Source organism: Zootermopsis nevadensis, unplaced genomic scaffold (genome assembly GCF_977971745.1).
Source record: "Zootermopsis nevadensis isolate Lab colony 2312 unplaced genomic scaffold, Znev_1.0 Znev_ptg000022l, whole genome shotgun sequence".
In the NCBI taxonomy this organism is placed as follows: Eukaryota; Metazoa; Arthropoda; class Insecta; order Blattodea; family Termopsidae; genus Zootermopsis; species Zootermopsis nevadensis.
Genome location: NW_028259154.1, coordinates 22,495,828 through 22,518,079, shown reverse-complemented (window position 1 = coordinate 22,518,079; position 22,252 = coordinate 22,495,828). Strand labels below are relative to the sequence as shown.

Here is a 22,252-nt window from a genome sequence, read left to right as displayed (position 1 = left end):
CACTCTTTATAGGCAAGTGGAATGCAGTTTTGAAACTGTTAGTCAAAAAGCAAGCTTTAATAATCCCTGCAGTTTCGCAACAAAAGTGGAACTAGAATGAACATTTTGCGCAATTAAATATTAATGAACGTTTCTTGGAACGTAATTTGAATTAACCGCCCCGGGTTGCTATGGCGATACTGAATTCGATGTTTGGCATGGATGCCCAGTATTGAACGAATTCCTTTCACTTTGTCGTTTAAAATTGACAATATTTATTTTCTTGGTTGTAAGGAGTGATAAAGTATGCAGATTGTTGGTGTAATATAGCTGCATGCCATATATTTGAGCTATGTAATTTACGTAAAAGTGATGGTTTATTATTGTCTCGTATTTTTAGGTTAGGTGTAGTGTATAGACAATATATACATATATATTCCGAAACTTTTATTCACCAATAATAACAACGATCGTAATGATAGTACACAATGGTTATGTTGACAGTAATTATTAGACTAACAATTTAATTGTGTCATGTTGCTATTTTGAAATATAGATCTGACCATTGGAGAGAGGCAGCTGAGTTTTTATAAATCGTTTATTAGGGAAATAAATATTTATGGTAATATTTGAGTTTCTAACCTCCACTTTCCAAGCTTCCAATGTTAAAATTGTGAATAAATGTAGAATACTAGGAGAAACAATGGATATATTGTAAACTCTCCTGTTTTTACTGACTTACTAAATGTACCAACCCATGTATAATTTTTGTCTTGATTGTGCAGAAATTTTCTTGAATGCTTGAAAGTCTTTGTCAATATGTGTGGCCAGGATTGATAACAAGATAGTATATAAAATGCAAATGGTGTTAAAAGCTGTAAAGATAACAGAGTTTGAAGTTGACAACTTAATTCTAATTCCATAATTAAGAGTACAGTGAACTCTTACTCCATATTCCTGTATGCCTTCATGGCCTGGGTCTTTGGCATAGGGTACATTTATAAATATAAATGTTATTAATGTGTTTGTTGTGTCACCAATACATTGGAATGCAACAGTCAGGCTAGACTTCCTGGCCTTTCTTACAGAAAAAGAATATCATTTAGTAAGGTAACACACATTGAGATTGTATAAGCTCAATTGAAGGCTGATTTTTTTAAAATCTGTTATCGTAAATGAGGTCCAGTTTATTTTTGAGTTGAAAATATGAGTGATTCTTCTTTGCTATGACTCAGTTCATAACAAAAGAAACTTTTAGTTTGGATTTGGTTGTCTGTGTAAATCCTCAAATTCCCCCTTCCAAATAAATTTCAACCTTATTTATGGAATTAAATTATAATTTTATACTATTTTCATTTAATGTCATGTGGCATGTATCAAAATATAGCTTTTAAAGGCAAAAGACAACTTAATTGTAAGATTTGAGGTTTTGTTTGTGTACAAATGCACATGAACATACATATGTATTTATTTCAGAGTGATTAAACCCTTTGTGCTATGTGTTATCTTATGTTGTTTCTTTTCAGATTCCATTCTCTGTCTTTTACATCATGGAGATGGAGCTGTCGAGAGTGGATTATACATTGGTGGGGATAACAGCTCCACAAACAATGAAGCTTTTACCTAGCACAGGAACAGGAATGACGCAAAAGGTAATTATTACATTTAAATAATTAAGATGGTTGAATCATAGGATATTTAGCAATGCTGTATTATCCATAGTGGTTATTTAGTATTGAATTATGTGAGGAGATGATCACAAATATTGAACTTGATAGCACTGGGTGGGGAGACAATTTGCTGGCATTCACCTACAAGGACTGAGGATAACCATGAAAAATATATCAGGATAGTTGTTATCCTAGCCAAGATATTAAAAATGGACTCATCTTGATTACAAGTAGGAAGAATTACCACTTGAGCTAATTTGCTTGATTTGTTATTGTTTAGTAAACTGTGTACAACTCCAGTAAAATTACTATTGACCCATTTAGTAAAGTAGAGTAAAACTGTCCCACTATACGCCATGTAGGCGCTTGGGGGGAGAGGTAGTATAGCTCCTACTCTTTCTTGACCTAGGCATTAGATGGGGTAAGTGGTCAGCATCACGCCCCGGCCATGCTCTACCCCTGTGAAAGGACCCCGGTACCCAATGGATAGGAGGCTGGGAGGGCCCCAGAACCGGTCTGGATGCAGAGGCTAAAGGAAAAATCCTGTGCCTCATTGGGGATCGAACCCTGGTCATCCAGTCAATAGTCAGCCACTATACTGACTAAGCTATGCTAGCTCATGTTGACCCATTTACTTAACATATTGCTTCTCTAAAATACCATTTTAAGTTCTGTAATTTTCACTACATTTGCTTTGTTATAGGTAACTGTTGCAGATCAAGATGGGGTGTTACAAGTATTTTCTGTGAAGAAAGGAGATATCCAGATAGGTTTTAAAACATTGCCAAGTGCTGGTATATCTCGTTTGGAACTTGGTGGTGCATTAGGTAGGCATGTTTTAACTAGCCAAACTTCTGTTAGTAGGACTTCAAGGTTCAGTGCCACAAATACTAAGCTCACCTAGAACAGAATTCTGAGCCACTTGCATCCACCTTCTATTCCCAAAACTTACTTTCCAAGATGCATGTTAATTGTATGCTTCCATTTCCTCTCAGTGATCTCTAAAATCTGTTTGGATTTCTTGTCTTCCCCATCTGAAATGCAGCTTCCTAGATTTTATTATGTTATCAATACTAGGTGACCTGTAGTAATAACAAAGTCCCTTATTATATAGTAATTGTCTGCCCTGGGATTGAAGGCTGCTGAAACATGGATAGCTTTATAGAATGATGCTAGGCACAGTAATAGGTACCTTTTAATCTAGAACTTATTTATGATGTAAACTGTGAAATATTGTGTAATTATGGTATTTGTTACAGGAACTGTAAAGGATAAAATATTTGTTTCCTCTGAAAACGAAGTCCGTGGATACACAAAGAAAGGAAAGTTATTTTTGGGATTTGACACAAATCTTACAGAACATATTAAATCAATGTGAGTGAAACTTACCATACTTTTTGTGACATTTATAGATTATTTATTTATTTCAGCTTGAAGTACAATGGATTTTTACTAAGAAGATTGGTGTAGCAGTAACACTGTAGCTCTGTTGTCAAAAATATCTGCTTCAAATTTTGACATGGTTACTGGCCATCATCGTTGGGGTTTATAATGACTTTCCTCAAATTTTAAAGGCACATTTTTGGTATAATACCTTCAAATATGCCATTGCAACTCCTTCCCAAACCTTACCTTCTCTTCATTTATGATCATATTCCTATCTCATTTGACATTTTAGAACTTGCATATCTGGAAAAGTGTGATTAAATAATCTAAGAATCGTATAAAATCATGGATACAAACAAAACTGTTTACACATTAAATAACACTTTGTGCCAAATGCATTTTGACCTCAAAAGGTCATCATCGGTGGCAAAAACATTAATTCATTAGTCTGTCTATTAAAACCATACAATTCATGAATCGATGGTTTAGTATAAAGCACTGTAAAAGGTCGCACTTTATAAAGCCATACTTTATGTAATACCACACTGAACATTTAATTGCACGTGAGTTGGTGTATTATCTAAATTGAGTTACTCAGCTTAATGTCCACTGACCCAAGTTTTACTTGAGGTTGCCATTGTTGGTCTATTGTGAGCTGTGGTTGCGTTGTCTGTGCCTGGATTATTTATATATCAATACACTGCACGGTATGCAAGGTTTTAAGAATCTAAGAATCAATCAGCATTGGGTCTATGAAAGTCATTGGCCTTTATGAACATACAGTAGGGAAAAAAAGTAAAAGTAGGTGTATTCTGGTAATATATGAACTCCAAATTGGAGATAACCTCTTTTCTTGTTTTACAGGTGTTGCTAGCTTGCTAGTGTAGATAGCTTCATATGATTAGTTATTGGACAGATGGCATTAAGAAAGTTGTTTTGTAGTGTCATTGTTACTTTTTGATCTGATCACCATGAGTATTGTGCATTTCTTGCATCTGTGTAGCAATCTGGGGGATTATAAGTGTGTTTTTTGTCTACAAAAGAACATAATAGATCTAGGTTAAACACTATATGTGATATATATATATATTCACTGTGTAGAAGTTTGTAGTAAATGTTTTTTGTTATTTCAGTGAGCGTACATAGACACCAGATGAAATGCCATTACCTGTTGTAATTTGGTAAAACAATTTTGCATTGGATATTCATTTTATTTCTTGATTCTGAAATAAATAATCATAATTTCTGCAGTCATGTGTAATGGTACATGGGAAAGAAGAAAATGTCATTACTGGAAACTTTGTGAAATTTTTACGAATTTAGAATTGTGTAATACAAGTAGTGATTATAAAGGATTGGATTATGTATTAGGGCAGAATATTATTGTGTACTGAACTTGTACAAATTTTAAAAAAATCTCACTCCCTGGGCCTGTCAGATGACAAGAATCAAAGAATTAAAGTTGTTTACAGCTAATACTGAAAAACACTTTGTGTGGTTAAACCATGTTCTACTGCAGTTCTTACTCTCTCTGTCTGTGTACATTGGATCTGACCCATTTTTGATGTAATGTGAACATTGCTTGTTGCAGGCATGTTAGTGGTAGTAATCTTCTTGTTTGTGGTAAACATGCATACAATCAATATCACGATTGTAAAGACACAAACTCCTATCTGTGTGGTGATGAAATCAATGATGTCATTTCACTCTCTGCTGAAAAGGTAAAATATCTTTATCACAGTGGGCTCAAAATCTTTACAGATAGATCTCCCTTAGAGTAATTGTATGTAAAATCCTTTTTATATCTCATTGCCTATTCTCAACCCACCCATTCTTCTAATCAGTACAACTAAGGAGAGAACTTAAAGTAAACTATTTACCACAATATGGTTTCTTGTTTAAGGTGGAAGCCATCCTTTCACTAAAGGAGCTCTGTATATATTATAGTTTTCTTTCTTAGAAGTTTCTCCACCATAATTCTATATAATGTTTTTGCTTTCCTCATCTGTGCTACATTTGAAGCCCATTGTAATTTCCATATCTTAACCATCTGAGCAAACTAGAAGAATTTACAAAGCACATCATTTAGTTTCTGAATTTTCTGTGTATGGTGAACCCTTCTTAGGCTGAAATACTTTTCTTATATGTTTGTTTCAGATACTTGTAATTTATATTCTTTTGTCAGGATAAGAGTATAAAAATACTAAAAAAATGCTGAAAAATGTATTATATATATACATTAATCGTTAGTGTTCTTGGAAAGCACACACATGGAGGCAAAATCTTGAAGTGAAGAATAACAATAATTTCCTGCATTTATTCCTGTCATATCTTTGTCATGAACCTCATTTTAATTTGTTATTGTTGTTCACTGAATTAATGCCCTAACAGAGGATAAAAGCAATATTACAGAGCATAGCTTTTATGAAGAACTTATATGAGTATTTGATACATTTCCTATGTGCAGGAAATGTAACACACATGGGAGGGATGAGAAATGCATACAAAATTTTGGTCAAGAAATGTGAAGGAGGCCTAGTCATGCATGGGAATATAATATTACCACGGAACTTAAAGAAACTGAGTATGAGAGTGTGTGTTGGATTCATTTGGCTTTAGAGTCCAGTAGTGGGCATTGTAATGAAACTTTGCTTTCCATAAAAGGTGGAAAGTTTCTCAAATAGCTGAGTATTTATCAACTTCCCAAGAATGATTCTGTTCCATGTAGTTAGTTATTAGGATTTCTGTTGCCCTTCCTATGGAACTGAACAAATGAATATATTATTTCCTGTTCTTTTGCAGGTATTTTAACTCTAATGCTAAAGGTTTTTATGTATCTGTTTGCACAGAACAACAGGTTGACTCCGGTATTAGCTTGCGAGGATAGAACGCTTCGAGTATTGGACCGATCATCTCTGCTTCACAATATAGAGGTTGATGCTATACCCACAGTGCTTCATCTTAATGGCAATGAAGGAGGAGAAACTGGAGATGAGATACTATATGGCACTGCAGATGGGAGAGTTGGGCTTGTTTGCATAGGCAGGTTAGTTCTTTTCCTTTTTCGTTTTCTTCTGTCTGTTCTTATCTTGTGAAGTCAGTGTTTGCATTCACATCTATCCCTGCATAATTTAATTTATGTCCATATCATCTTTCTCCTTTCCACATTTTTCTCACAGTCTGAGATTTGAGATTCCTACAGTGGTGAGGATGTTGATTTTGGTCTTCTGGATTCTGACACTCTTGTGTTCTTGCAGGTGGATACTGTCGATATCAGCGTCTGTCCATCATATTGTTGACCTCACAGGTTCCTTTCTTCTTGAATTCATTTCCATTGCCATTGTGGGTAATCCATTCACTTCACAAAGCCATATCACTTGTAACTGTTAGTTTCTAATTTCTGATGTAGTTTATGTACTTATTAAAAATTCTATTTTGGTTTGCCTGTATTCTTTTTATGTCCTTCTTGTTAAGAGTGTTTGTCTGAACTGCATATGTCACAGATGAGCACAAAGGCAGGAGAATTCTAAGGCACACTCTTTCTGACTCCAGGTATCTAAAAGAAAACTATTTTTAAAATATTTATATTGGTTACTGGTTTTGTATAAGTAATTTCTCTGTGCTACCTATATAAGAAAAACAAAGTGTCTGCCAACTATTTCCACATTTTGTGCAGTTCACTTCTCAGAATGTTGTGTTCTGATGGTGAGCGCTTTTGCTTATGTTAGGATGTTTCCAGTTTAAAGGAGATTTGAATTGTGACTGAGATTTCTGTGGTCTTCCTCAGTCATTTCAGGTCATAACCACATCCTTCCATTATTTCCCCAAATCTCATTTATAATTATACAGCTACAATTTGATGATATACAGCACATGTGAAAATTCTCATGTTCTTTAGTCTAGTCATTAGGGATTAATGATGTAGGTGTCCATATTCATAGTTGTTATTTTCTGAAACAAGAAAATATTCGATCTGTTGGTGGGGTTTCAGTTTTAATTTGTGACTGGCTTTGAAAACAATAGTTCAAGAGATACATCATGAACTAGTGTTTTAAAATAGATTTTTCTCACTGCAAATTGTCTGTTATGCAGATGTTTTAAGCAGTTCATGCAGTATCTTTTCTTTGTTAGGACAGAGGTGAATCATCGATGGATACTGAATGATGGTAAGCATCGTGGTGGTATCCTCTGCATGGACTGCTATGATATGTCAGGGGATGGAGTATTAGACCTCCTGATAGGGCGACAGGATGGAACTTTGGACATTTTCTCATTGGGTGATGATGCTGGTGACGGAAAACTAACACAGAGGTTTTCATATGTAAGTGTGTGGTGACAGATGTAACCAATAAATGCTAAAGTTTTGGCAGGTATTATTATTTAATTCTTATTGGACACATTTTGCTGCATCCGTCTTGTCAGAATCCCACACTAACTCTGTAGTAGTTAGGTTACAAATTTTGTATTTTGTTTCAGTCATGCAATGAAAGTATTACCTCTATCCATGGTGGGGTTGTTGGAAATGCAGGCTATGAAGAAGTGGTGGCTTCAACATATACAGGTAATGAATATTTTTGTCTTTTTTCACAGTATGCCACTAAAAGGTTTTAAAACTTCAAAATGTTTGTTTTGAGAAATCTTATCACGCCAGACATATCAGAGCTACGTGTGTGTATGTCAGGTAATTGAGGTAAGACGCTCCTGTTAAGTGTAGAGTGGACCAAACTCATACCTATGGCTCATGAGGTTGTGTTATTTTTAACAAACTTTTAGTTTCATCTTGAATAAATGAGTGAATGGAAAATCTGCATTATGTCCATGTAGCTCCACCACAAGTTGTTAATAATAGATTTCTATTTCTTTTTCATGAATATAAATTCCATCGTTTCTTATAATATCAATAAGTTTATATTGTATAGGGTGGATTTTTGGCTTGACGACAGAAGTGGTGGATAAACAAATACTTATGGATACAGAGACTGGCAGTATGAACATTTCCCAGGATGCTCAGCAGAAGATTATGCGTCTGAGGTATCTTGCACTACATAGTGTTGGCACTTACTCGCAGCAGCTTACTGAGAAGTCTTTTGTGCTTGTTTCACTCATTGTCACTGTTTTATTTATGTTGGTTAGTTTTGTTAATTTTTCATTGAATATTTAATAGAAGGCATTTATTTATTTATTACTGACTTTCATATTAATGTTACCTCATGTTTTATTTTCATTATGCATCACACTGTAACTATATTCATATTTATTGATGTCATTTTATCTTTTTACTATCTGATAATATGAAAACCAGTGTTTTCTGTACGTACAAAAAAAGTCAGTAATAAAAATATTGGCTTCTTGACTAAGTTACATTGCTTCATGTTTTTATTTTTTGTTTCATCAAGGTTCTTATTTTGGTGTTATTTGTTTCAACTTCTTCAGGTTTTGTGTTTGGCATGGTTTCATCCAGAACAGGAGTTTGCTGTACACGTAGCACATTTACTCCCTTGTCTGATATTTCTGAAAGGCTTGAAAATTTAAGGTACTTATCATTATAAAACCTTGATACCTGCATGTAGAAAAGGATCAACTAAGTGAAGTGATCATTGTATAATTTCTGTTGTGCAGTATTTTTCATATTTTTCTCTCTGGCTAACTGCATTAATCAACTGGTGAACTGTGCATCTGTACTTTCCATCAGAAGTATCAATCCAGCCCATATAACTTCCTAGATGTTTTCTTTCCTAACAACAGTAGAAGAACCACCCATCTTATAGTGTTTGTTGATTTCTTTTGTGTGAACCTATGAGGTGGGAACAACACTTGTGCCATTCATTGACAGTTCTGAAGTTTTATATAGGGATAGATTTCTTTAAGCTTGACTTGTGAAATCTGCGTTGAAGTATGTTTGAAATGATTTTATGTGAAACATTTCTTTTCATTCTTGGTTTGCTACTCCATGGTAAGTACAAACTATTATAGTGCTAGAAAAGTGGCATAGGTTTGAATTTTGATGTGCTGTCACATTCTTTTTAGGCTCAAAAATGTAAATTAAAAATAAATCATTACATTGTTTAAATTTTAAGATGGAAGTGATCCCTGGAAATAGCAAAATGGAACAAGCTGACACTGATTTCTTTATTTGTTATTTATAATAATTTATATTATTTACAGAATGGAAATTGATGAGATAGAACAAAGAGTGAACAGAGAAAGAGAAAAGTACCAAGCAGCAACTCAGGACAAAGTGGATGGATTATCAGCAATTCCATTCATTGCAATTAATGATAAGGTAACAAATTTTATTTGAATTGAATTGTGTTATTAATGATCATAGGAAGAGTTCAGAAGTGTTGGAGTATAAGGTAAACAGCAAACTTCATTGTTGTTACTGTACAACGCTTGAGGCATTTTGTTATGATAAAATTTGCTTCCAATATCCATCAACTTATATAAAATGGAAATCACAAGAAGATTTTTTTAACTTTTGCCCAATATTGTACACTGCAGGAGACAAGCTTTCTCACTTTTATGCTTTTTACGACTGCCAAGTGCATTACCATGGGCTGTACATGAATTGGTGGGTGTTTAATACCAATGTAAACACTGTTTCATAAACAAGATCATTGTTCTCAATACAAAAATCATGCAGTGTTGAAAATAAAATATTTTGCTAGGATATGCTATCTCTTAATACAGGAAAGAATTACATGCAATTGAAAAGCAGCCATTAAACATTGGTCAGTTTAAATTATGACAGGCTTAGTAGAACCTGCTTCAATAGTTTATTTGCCTATGTACCCCCAAAATTCTAATGTTTATGCCTATTTTATAATTATGAAAACTAATACCACCTCTCATATGTTCTTGTGTCCATGTAATGCCAACATTTTGGTTTTTAAATTTCTATAAAAACAAAATTACACATTAACTCCCATGATAACATATTTTTTAATTTTAAAAATGTGTAATGTTTGTTATCTATAAACAACTCAGTGTGTTTTTGTATTTTATTTAAATAATGAATCTCTGGTACACATTAATGAGATATTATAGTGGATTCATCGTTTAATTTTTCTTGATTCAACATATAATTTCTGTTTTGTCTCCCTGTTACTTGGTGCTGAGTTCCTACCATTTAAGGTTTTCACCAGATTATGTTTAAAGTCATTGTTCTATAGAACAGTACTCCACTAAATTTGTTTGCAGTGGTATTTACATTTTTCTCAGCTGTCATTTTATTAATTATAATTGGACTACTTGCTGTCAGATGACTCTGTGCAGAGAAGATGCTTCATATTCACTAGTCCTGGAAGTGCAGACACCTATTGACAATGTGCTTATCCAAAGTGACGTTCCTGTGGACTTGCTGGATGTAGAGAGGAATTCAGCAGTTGTAAGCTACAGCGCATGTGAACCAGCGGTAAGAAGTGCACCCTGAACCACTGACACATTTTCTTCATGTTTCCTCAGCATGTTATGACAAAACCTTGTTCATTCTTCTGTTCTTTAAATAATCTTCCTTTATCTGTCTATTCTTTCCCTCACTTTTTCTCATCACCTAGTCCCTGCTGTCCCCAGTAGTTCTACTGTTTGTAATCGTCTTATGTCTCTGCCAAGTTTTTGCCCCACATGTAGAAATAGGCAAGTACCTTTTTGTTTTATATAACTAAATAGCTACTGTAATTAACTCTGTAGAGCCAGAGTTCTTCTTGAGATGATGATAATCACTCATCTACTCAAGAAATTACCTGCCATTTATGGAAACCACAAGATCATGTCATTGGATCTTTTCCCAAATTGGATGAAAACAGTCCGCACCCTCACACCTTGTTTCTGTAAGATAAATTTTAATATTATTCTCCCTTCTGTCCCTACATCTCCTAAGGAGAGACTACAAGAGACGTTTCCATTAGTGATATTGTCAAATGTCAAGCATATATTCAAAACATAGGTTCTGTATGAGACATCATATTCATAACTTTAAAAGGGTTTACTGACATATCTTCTGATCTACTGCATCATCTTGGAAATGATGTGGATATGAATATGGGAAGCAGAGAACAGTGAAATTGTTTTCAATTCTTACAAAGAACTAATTCTTTGTAAGGTTTGTTGTACAATCTTTAAAATGTCATGTATTTTGAGATTTATGTTTCCATTGTTGGGTGATAGCAATAAATTATGGTGGGCTGGTTTCCCGATATTTTCATCTCCAGAACAAAATTAGGTCTGCAAAAGCCTGAAGGCTTTAATGATTGTTTTATATATACAGAGTGGTAACTATTTGCTGGCAACATACCGCTGCCAAATGAATACTACCAGACTTGAGCTGAAGCTGCGGACAATTGAGGGACAGCATGGAACTCTGCGCACATATGTCACACCATTGGTTCAACCCAAATGCTGCCAGGTGCGGCAGTACAAGATAAAGCCCCTCTCCCTGCACATACGTTGTCATTCCTTTGACCATCAGCGGTAAGTAGAGTCCAACCCAATGTAAAAAAGTAAAGTAAGGTAAAGCTGTCCCACTATATGCCATTTAGGCACTTGGGGGAAATGTTTGTGACTGCTAGAATTTCATGTTTGTTGAATATAGGACAGCTTGAAGTTGGTTACACCACAAGTTTTATTGAATTTATGTACAGTTGAATTCTGTGTTTTGCCTGGTGTTATTCAGTATGTATATTCCAGGCCATATAATATACTTACACTGAAAGGAGCATTCAGCCTCGGAGAAATACATACATGGGTCTCATTCTGCCTGCCTGAAATACCTGAGAAGGTGCCAACTGGTGACAAAGTCACGTTCACTTTTGTCTCCACATTCCTCGACACTGTGTTGCATTGCAGCTATTCGTATGTATTGTATAGTAATAAAATAATATTTAAAGACAAGACTGGTAAGGTATAGATTAGGAAGCCCATAAAATTTTAATGTCCAATTTATAATATCCAAAATAGGTACAGGTAAACCTCGATTTACGCCGGGGATGCATTCCTGGGCAAATCGGCGTAAATTGAAACTCTTTTTATAATGTAAATCAATGGGAAGTCAATCACATGCGTTCCCGGCACCCAAACATTGATGACTTAAGTTCCTCAAAAATTTGCTTCACCTTATCCGTGATAGCAATTTCAGTCAAGGGAATGTTTTTTCGATTCATGTCATCCATCCATAGCAACAGTAATTTCTCCATTCTTTCTAAAAGTTTACTTCTGCTATAACTCACTTGCATTGCACTTACTCATAGCCTGTTGCACTGACTTTTATTTTATATGAAGTTTTCATTATGGTAGTCACAGTGGAAGGAGGCAACTTCATACTTCTGCACACATTATGACGGGTATCACCACCTTCTATTCTACGAATTACGCCCATCTTATCTTCTAACGCAATAGATCTATGCAACTTTTTAGCAACACATTCACTTCTCTTTCCAGACATGGTGGTTCTTTTGCAATTTATAAATATAAAACAGTTGCTACTGCACAATAGTGGTCGAACAACAACACAAACAAGTTTAGCACACAGTTTTCAGCACATTCAATGTCTCAACAAGAAGCGAACTGAACGCAATTTTCCTTACTCCCTTATCAGACTGAACGCAAATGACTCACCATGAAGAGTGACCAATGCTTATGTGACTGTTGCGCAATGTTGGCAAATTTTTAGATTATCTCGCAACTACTTAGCAATGAGTCTAGAGGTGACTGTATTTATAATTTTTATTCAAAATCAGCGATGTAAGAATTACAATTTAGTTTAAGAATCAGTATGAGAAACATTGTAAAACGTTATAAATAATAGTAAAATATATTTTTGTCACTTTTTGACTTGCTGGTTTCAAAAGCGGCATTATTCTGAATCGGCGCAAATCGAGGTTTACCTGTACATGAATTTGTGATTTATCAAAGGATTGGAGCTGGTGTATGGAGAAAGAGTTTTGTATGACTTGATTCACTTTTGTTGGGGGTTTCACAAAATATCTGTACTGTTCATTTCTTAAATAAATTTTAACTAAAAAAGTTATTATTAAGCTTAAATATTTAATATAGAATGTATAGCACCATAAGATGCTATTTGTGAAGCAGAAAAATTTGTTTATAGGAAGGGGGAAGCAGAATTCAAGTCAGATAACATTTCTACTATCTCAATTTTGAAAGATATTTTAACTAAAGAAGCTACAAAGAAGAAAATAAAGCTTGATCTTTTGTGTGGTAAGTATTCCTGTTCTTGTTATAATCAGTGGAATATGCTGCAACATTTGTGAATTATATTGTTTTCTTAGGCAAAGATACATTTAAATTTGCATACTTTTTGGATGTCATATGCTGCTGCCTTTTACACTTCTTGGATTCTCTATTTATGAAATAATCAACTTGCTTTAGACATGGTGTTGAGAAGGAAACAGGAAAATTGTTACGAATTTTAACATTGTGTAGTGATGATGACTGATGAATTTTATGATGTGTTATCAAATTTTTTATATATCAACTGAAGTTGCAAAAGTGTGAAAACCCTAATTCCTATTGTCTTGGAAGATGAAACATTTTCTACGTCATAGTTGAAGGCTTAAATGTATTGAATATGTGAACAAAATGATTGCAAAACAGTCTTCTTTTTTTTTTTTAAATTCTAACAGCAGTGAATGATGAGAGTGTAGTGCATACTCTACAGCTGCTGCATCCGAAGCTGAAAGTCCAGTTGGCACTCTCCAAACAAGTGTCACTTCTGGAAGCACTTCGAGAACTCGAAACTCATGATGCAGAATCATTGGAATGTCTTTTGCCTGAATACAAGCAGATATTGAAAAATGAGAAGGAGCTGCTGACCCAATACAAACGGCAACCTGCACATCTAGATCGCTTATATGGTAATTTTTTCCTTCATGTTGGTTATCACCAAGGGCTTTTACAGTACAGATTAGTACTGAACAAGACATACCATGTAATTCAGCTTCATGTAACAATTACCTGTTCTGTTGACCTCATTTAGGAATAAGGATATATCACCAATGACAGAACTGGTAACATCTTCAAACAACACATACAGAAGAGCTTCACTGAGTATTTTATAACCCCAACAAAATGGAAATAGAACAAGTCTACCTGTACATCAGTATATTGCACTCTAAAATCTTAGTGCTAAGGAGTATTTGAAGAATACTCATGCATTAATATAGAAACCTTAATACCTTGTTTTCTTTAAAACATAATATTGGTATTTATGATCAGTAATTTATTAAATTAGTGGCTGTGGTTTGGGAATGTAACATTTATATAATGGGACTAGGTCAACAGAAATTGAACACTAAGAAAAGAAAGTCAAAAAGGAATTAAATAAGTAAGCCATTGCACTAGTTTTATACCTCAAATGTAGCCTTAAGAACTGATAACTTGTTCTCTGTATTTCAGGCATGATTACAGATTTGTACATCGACAGACATAAATTCAAAGGAATTAATGTGAAAGGGAAAGTTCCTCAACTGATAGAAATATTAGATAAATATGACTTGCAAAATCTCCTGGACTTCTTTCAGCAACAGTCTGTGTAAAATCATAAGTGCACAACACCTATTTGTATCCTTTAGATGATTATTTAATATGATATTTGTGGTTTAGTAGGAAGACAAATGCTTCCTTTATTCTACATCTTCTACTTGGTTAAATTTCAGCTCAACAGTTTTTGCCTGATTGAATTTTGAGTTTTAGCAATGATACTCATAAGTTACTTAACTTACATTTATCAGATAGAATGGGGGGAAAAACACCTTTTGATGAATATGGTGAGTTCTATGGAACTTTCAATTAAAAAAAAGAGTTTATCTGTTAAGTGGTACTGGTACTTTTGTTGTATGATCAGTAGTCAAATTACATCCATGTGCATATACATGCCAATAACAAGTGAAAGCACTGTCCTAGATTTGAAATTTAACATCAGGTCTTTTCACTGTTTATTTTGTATTCAGTCATTATGCCTTTAAACACACACACACACACACAATTTTCGTCAGTTACAAGAGATATTCCTGGTCTGTTCTGACTCAGTATTTTCAGTCTTCTAGGTTGTCCTAAATCTGTGACCAGTCAGTAAAGATTCTTTAAGATGTCCTATTTGTGTCTATTTAGAGATGTGCAACCTGTCCCTTGGTATTTGTGCCAGTAAATGTATTTCAGCTACACTCATTCATATATATCAATAAATATATTCATCACAATCCATATACTTTGCACATTACAGTAAAAATAAGTGTCACAGGATATCCATAGGCAGTCATAAATAAAAATATCAATGTGATAAAGGTGAAAATGCATGTATTCAGAAAGAAAATAAAAACACCACTGTCTCTGAACACAACATTTCTAGCCAATGCCAGTTTTTATACAGAGATATTCAAAAGGTCAGGGCCAAACTGAAGGAGTGTATAGAGGGACTCAGAGAGAACAACTTTCGAATATGAATCCATGTCCGCCGAAGTTATCCTGAGTCAGTCGAGGCGATTGAAGGTAGGAAAGTCTGATAACATACCGCTGAAATAATTTGGTTTGTAAAATTGCTAATGTAATCCTTGTACATTAATAAAAAAAAACAAAATTAAGCTAGGAGGATAACAGCAAAGTACGATTATTTCAGCTGTATGTTATCAGACTTCCCTACCTTCAATGGCCTCGACTGACTCAGGATAACTTCGGAGGATATAGATTCCTATTCGAAAATTGTTCTCTCTGAGTCCCTCTATACGCTCCTTCAGTTTGGCCCTGACCTTTTGAATCATCCTGTATATCATGTTTCAAAAATAGGCTGTGAGATGTGAATTGGGGTGAACTGGCTACGGATACAATCCAATGGCAGACTTTTGCAATGACAGCAATGAAAGTTGAGCTTGCAGCTGAACAATTATGTGCTCAAGAAAGACTTCTGATCATGGAGGTCTTCTGGAGCAGTTGTTTTAACCCATCCCCCAGAGTATTCTGACAGAATTTATATTTTCTCAAGAACAATACACCAGTTTCCTTGGTCATAATAACTCTGGATAGGTTTAGCACCCTTCACAGAACTGCAAAGACATTCTAATTCCCCTTCCTGAAACACATGGTAATATCTATAAAATGTAGGCACTTCCTGAGAACTTTCAAGATGTGATGCCTCTGTTGTTTTATCAAGTTCAGCCTTCCCTGCTACTTTCAGCTTCCATGGTACTAAAAGATCCTGATGCTGGAACTGTGTTCTATTTGTATGGATAGGAAGTGATGGAAATTGACTTGAAGCTTTGTTTGAGGTTGTGTCTTTAGATTTACTGGCATCACTGTGTTGCTGTCCATGTTTTAGTTCACTATCACACACCTTCTTTCTGTTTTTCCTGTCCTGTTTCAAGTAGCTAGATTGTGTCTTGTACCTTTCTTGCTCTTTAGCCCATACATAAATAAGAGCCTTTCCACCTGGCAACAGAATTCTCACCATTTCTTCCACTGCTCGTAATCTTCGTTCCTGAAATATATATGCAATAAAAAAGATTTTGAGGTCAGTATATGAGCATGAAGCTACTTAACCCATACACAAAAACAATAAGAATGCTTCTTATGCTAAATTTACTTTAGTGGCAAGATGATGAAGAACTGCAATACTAAGACATCCCTCAGCAATTTCAGATTTCAGTGGCAATGACAGGCAGTTGCAATTGAACACTTCAAACCCACGATCTCGACAAACATCTGCAAGGCCAACACTATGGTCACATCCAATCTAAATACAGAACATAAATTATGATCTTAAGCTAGTGCATCCTGTTATGTATTGAATAAGGAATATACATATGCCATCAAACGAAAGAATTCAATACTGGAATAGTTGTTTTATAATAATCAGTAGTGTACCATTAAATACTCTACATTTGTCCACTTGACAATGACCAAGTACAAGGTCAGAAGATGTAGTGGATCATTTATTTGGTAGAACATTTATATAATCTAAACTGTGTAACAGAAGGTTATTTTTAGATAGTCTTAAATGAAATGATAATAACAAGGTAAAATTTTTTACCAATAACATATTTTGCACAGCAGTACAGATAAAAATTGAAAGAAGCAAAAGAAGTTAATTTTTAACCCAGAGAAAGAATTATCAGCAAAGCCTCTGAAAACATCTAAGATTCTGTTTTGTATCAGGCCAACCAGGTCTGATAAAAACAGTTACGATTATGAATTTCACAATACTCATCATTTATCTGTGAACTTACCTCAAAAATACCTGTCTTCTTCCCAAAGTACTTGCCATTACCACATCCTACATCAACTAAGAGTGAGCCGAATGGTAAAGACTGCACAAATGATACCACATTTGGCCAAGGTTTATGACGAGTATGACTGAAGTGATTAGCAATCTCTTCATATACCTGCAATTAGATGGAAAGTTAATATCTTATCCTCTTTATTTAACATTAATTGCTGGTGTATGAGATGGAACAGACATTACAGAGCGCCCTTAATTGAAAGGGTACGCCAGCAGTTGCATATCTGACATATTTCTACAAGTTCAACATACTTCACTCATTCTTAACCAATAAAGAAAGTTAAAAAAAAATATCTGTCTCCTTTCACACTGGTCAGTAGAAGAAAATTAAGAAAATGAGAGAAATACACATACAAGCTATTGATGGAACATCTGAGAAATTCAGTTAACTAATGAAGTATGATTAATTTTGACATGCATGAGATGAAGAGGTTAGTTTTTTTCTCCATATCACATTGCTGCTCTTGTTAAACATAATGGGCACTATAAAACACTGCTTGTAACATTTTACTGTCATATTGGCTCGTACCTCATGTACATGGAGTGATTCTAATTGTGCTGCTAGTACATCATCTATGATATGAACTTTTGATATACTATTTTTCTTCTTATATGAATCACACTGATCATGGTACACACAGGTACACTCTCCTTTTCTGATGCAACGAAATGTGAAGGATGTTCTTTCCCCACGTTGCTGAATCGTGAGATCCCCACTCTGTGTTGGTATAACATCCGTTTTACGTGGCGTGATACCATGGCTCCAGGCATATCTGAATTCAACAAGCAAGTCTGTATGTGCAATGTACAGAAGAATTTTGATGATTCTCATTAAATTTATAAATTTCTGATTTTCTCTTTTACTATTACTGTACTTACAAAAGGGGATTGGCGTTATATACATATATGTGTGTGCTCATGCATATATGTATAGAATATTGGCGGGAAAACCTCTTGAAGTGTTATCACATAACAAATTGAAAGCAGTGGGAAGAAATATAATCTCATACATCCGAGCTGGATTGAAGTGATTTGAGATAGTGGTAGGCTTTATGTTGATGAAACTGAACTTTCAGGTTCTATTTTCAGATAGTTACTCAGCATATATATAGAACATGCACTAATGAAAATACTTAGAATGTGACATAACTCTAAGCAGTACCTTGCCTCTTCTGACATGATTAACAAAGATCGGCGGGGTAAAAGAACAGGAATCATTTGGCCAATCTGATGCCTAAATTCCATTACTATAGAAGACCCGAGTGACAGTGATAAGATTGGATCTTCAAAAGCACTGTGTGTATCCACATGGGGTGGAATACCTGAAAATATTAATGTAATATGTATTTAGAGAAAACAGGTTGCATTAGCATTAGTTAATTAAAAAAATTGTAATGTTCTTTTTTCAAAGTATGAAGGAGGTGTCATCGTGACAAGTTTTTACACCCTGAATTAAACATGACACTGATCAAAATTATGAAAACTGAATTCATATCTTAGAAAATCAGAATGCACAGTGACATGGCTGCAATGAACGTATCCTAACATGTTACTGCATGTCCAAGCATGTTTACAGTTCATTCTATTATCAGTCTTTTCTGATCAGCATTTAAGTAACATCAATTTAAAGATATCAGAGTGCACACAATAATGCCTGCACATTACAATTTGGGAGGCTAGAAAGATGGAGACATGTACTATACTGTGAAAATGTGGGAGGATACACTCTGGAAGGATTTGATATCATAGCAGTTTATATGCTGATTGTGGTCTAAAGTGACCCTTACTTTAGACTAGTGACAATGTTTGTGATGGAACCCAAACACTAAATTTATAGTCTGCCACTGAATATGGTAATAGTCAACTCCATAACATCATGCTCATTAACTATACTTGAGACAATGGACAATATCCAATATAATTATGGTGTAAATATTATGACTAATTTGGGAACAATATTGCATGTATATGTTTCCATTATACATACAGTTATTTGCACTTATTGTTTGTTCTCTCTCGGGTAAAAAAGAAAAGAAATACAAGAAAGTAGGTGATTTATTTCCATCATGATGCAGTACATTTTGACATTCATGGAGTTCAAGAGAGATGTATGCATTTAGGAATGTCTAATTTTAATTATTCATAATTTACATATTTCCTTACCTTGGCCAGGCTGATAATGATTCACTGTAAGTTGAGTTGGGAATGATGACAGGACATTTGCATTATTTTCTTTCAGTCGATCCAGCAGAAAGTTGCATTCAGATGGTATAATTTCAGACAATGGACAATCCTTATCAACACTGTTTATATCATACCGAAACTCATAACCATAGTGTTTTACTCTTCTGTGCTTAAGGGTTTGGCCTGGAGTGAAAACACAATTTTATTGCAAAAATTTATATACACTCCAATACTAGAAAGAAAGGTCAAATTCCAGCCAGAAGATGTTTCTCTAAGGTACTTCATCTATAGCTATTAGTTACAGGAGATTTCTATCAATGAGGTTTTAAAACAAATATATTCCTTTTGCCTCAAGAAAGCTGCATGTCCTACCAATTTCACCCTTTTAAACCAAACCTCATTAGCAAATTAAGAAGCTCCCTATTGTGGATTTCCTTCATTCCTCTGTACATTAGATTTTGTATCACCCTGTATTTCTTTTAAAGTGACAGGTTATTAAACCCAAGCCCAACATTCAAGCTAAAAGAGAATCACTGTTATTGCACCTACCTATGCAACATATTAGCAGTTACCCTCTATATCTACAAGGATCCTGAATGTGCCATGCTATGATGACATGAGGCACATTTAACATGGAAACCAATTTCCTCACTGTGTGTAAATTTTATATCTTTTTTAAGAAATTATATATATTACGAAAAATACTGCGCTTAAATTGTTTGCTAATTCATAGATCTGATGTGTGTAAAGTAAATTACCGAAGGTATTTTTCATCATAATGAATAATATTTTAAACTTTGATTTTACTTAACTCAATGTCACAAAGTTCTTCTTGAGATGCTAATACATGCTCAGCTATCACGAAATTCCCCACTTTTTATGGAACAAAGAGGTTCATTACCATGTTCCCAAAAGCCTGCCAATAGAACCAATCTGAGCCAGATGAATGCATTCTCATTATCATATTTCTTTCAGCTCAACTTTAATATGATCCTCCCATCTATGCCTACTGTATGCTAGACTTAAGTGAATACTTGTGGCACAGAAAACCTGGTAGGAATATAATGTGCACATGCATAACACTCATATTCCTGAGTGGAGAACATTGGTCATTGTTACAAAGTTATTTCTAACATGTATTCGTTGTTTTCCACTGCTCTGCTCTTTGTAATATCATTGTCATTTATATGTTTTGTTATTAGTGTTCCTCTTTTAAAATAATTCCAGGATTACAAAGTATTACCAGCAAAGTTTACATCAATAAGGACAATATTTTTCAGTCTGCTATTAATGCAGCATGACTTCCTAGGTTGCATACATCTCAGGTATATAACTCTCTTGCGACAGGAGGTTAAACTCTGATCTTTCTATACCCAAATGTGAATCTGTTGTCTTCCAATCAATACAGTTTAACAGTGACTCTTCTTCATCTTCAGTGACAAATTCTTCTAGCAAAATTAATCCAGGAGGCTTCTGATAATAATTCCAAGAATGTGAAAACTCTGGCACTGAAACAATAAAAATGTCATAAAAAAGCAGGAAGATGTGTTCATGGCAATGTACATGCAATCAGTTATCCATCTGCATTGTCTGCATGTAATTATCTGTACCTATTTACTTAATGGTACAAGGCTTCCTAATTAAATGATTCATAAGATGTAGCATATTAGCGAATATAACAGTGACAATATAACAAATTCTAGGATTATATGAATTTAAAAATAATTGTCCCATTACCTCTCTCTGCATATGCAAGATACAATGGACCTGAATCATTTGGTGTTAATTTTATCTTCCCATGTATTGAAACATATGCTCTGGAAGCATGAAGTACATCCTTAAAAATTAGAAAGCAGTATGATTTTCCCGGCAGCATAATAATGCTATCAACTCCTCCATATGGTAAGGTGAGCTCCAGTAACTGTTCTTGCTGTAGACCAGTAACCAATCCGGCGTTTGCCACCATAACATACTGGAAAGAAAAGGCCAGTCTCAAAATATGCTAGTTGAACCACTTCATTAACAAAATTTAAATACCCCTTACTTTTGTAGGCTCATCTACACAACTGATTCCAGTATCTCGGAGTAATATATTTTTTGCTTTTGTCTGTTTTCTTTGTGCCTTTTTCTTGTATTTATTCTCAGCCATTGTATGACTTCATGTACAATAATAGTGAGTTTTTACTCTCTTGGAGGTGAATATGTAGATTTTGGTCTGTAGCTCCAGTAAGTATTGTAAACAGTAACCAATTGGTTCGTATGCGTCTGCCAACAGACGGAAGTAATATTCTCATTCGAATCCTTGTTGATCACTGTCAACACTGACGATGGAGGTCTTGTGTTTTTATGAAACGCTGCTAAACAGCCTATATGATACACGACACAACAATACTCCATACCACCACCTGCATTTACATCGTCGTGAACATCCCACACAAATTCAAATCGTTGGTACCTCAGATTACGCCAACACTGGTAACCACAGCTTAGTGACCGGCTACATGATAGTATAACCCACAGATCGGAATTCACACAAACCGAAACTTCCCTACAGTCAGTGTTTAATATCAAGGCGAAAGCAATATCAACGCCAATATTTTTTGACGTAAATACGTCTATACGGAAGGGTCATTCGGCAAAAAAGTGTAACGAAAATGTGTAAGATCCGTATCAACAAATTGACAACAATGGTTAGCTTGCGTGCATTGTTATGTTACCTAGGAAACGTCATCTGATAACTCGGCAGTGT

General features: G+C 34.7%; 2 protein-coding genes across 9 annotated transcripts; one reads left to right on the top strand and one right to left on the bottom strand.

The window, feature by feature from the left end:
• Positions 1–170: 170 nt before the first annotated feature.
• Positions 171–14,862, top strand: LOC110834249 (BBSome complex member BBS7). 6 transcript variants are annotated; one of them, XM_087353692.1, is made up of 17 exons: positions 390–601; positions 1,506–1,631; positions 2,353–2,476; positions 2,909–3,023; positions 4,627–4,756; positions 5,885–6,081; positions 7,167–7,356; positions 7,512–7,596; positions 7,955–8,066; positions 9,201–9,318; positions 10,297–10,449; positions 11,302–11,504; positions 11,721–11,885; positions 13,138–13,247; positions 13,673–13,903; positions 14,445–14,609; positions 14,780–14,862. In XM_087353692.1, exons 1-16 carry the CDS (start codon positions 599–601, stop codon positions 14,582–14,584), a joined length of 2,202 nt encoding a protein of 733 aa, XP_087209818.1. In that variant the 5' UTR covers positions 390–598; the 3' UTR covers positions 14,585–14,609; positions 14,780–14,862. The 6 variants fall into 6 exon arrangements, with proteins under 6 accessions (XP_021928890.1, XP_021928891.1, XP_021928892.1 ...); XM_022073198.2 differs by lacking the exon at positions 390–601 and adding an exon at positions 171–283 and having other exon boundaries at positions 14,445–14,862; XM_022073199.2 differs by lacking the exon at positions 390–601 and adding an exon at positions 171–333 and having other exon boundaries at positions 14,445–14,862.
• A 465-nt stretch (positions 14,863–15,327) lies between these two features.
• LOC110834248 (tRNA (carboxymethyluridine(34)-5-O)-methyltransferase ALKBH8) lies at positions 15,328–22,146 on the bottom strand. 3 transcript variants are annotated; one of them, XM_022073193.2, is made up of 9 exons: positions 21,903–22,146; positions 21,241–21,475; positions 20,877–21,011; positions 19,483–19,686; positions 18,482–18,641; positions 17,849–18,092; positions 17,267–17,422; positions 16,624–16,773; positions 15,328–16,518 (listed from the first exon to the last, which is right to left on the bottom strand). In XM_022073193.2, the coding sequence occupies exons 1-9, from the start codon at positions 21,912–21,914 to the stop codon at positions 16,012–16,014; spliced, it is 1,803 nt and encodes a 600-aa protein (XP_021928885.1). In that variant the 5' UTR covers positions 21,915–22,146; the 3' UTR covers positions 15,328–16,011. The 3 variants fall into 3 exon arrangements, with proteins under 3 accessions (XP_021928885.1, XP_021928886.1, XP_021928884.1); XM_022073194.2 differs by having other exon boundaries at positions 21,959–22,145; XM_022073192.2 differs by having other exon boundaries at positions 21,548–21,952.
• Positions 22,147–22,252: the final 106 nt, after the last annotated feature.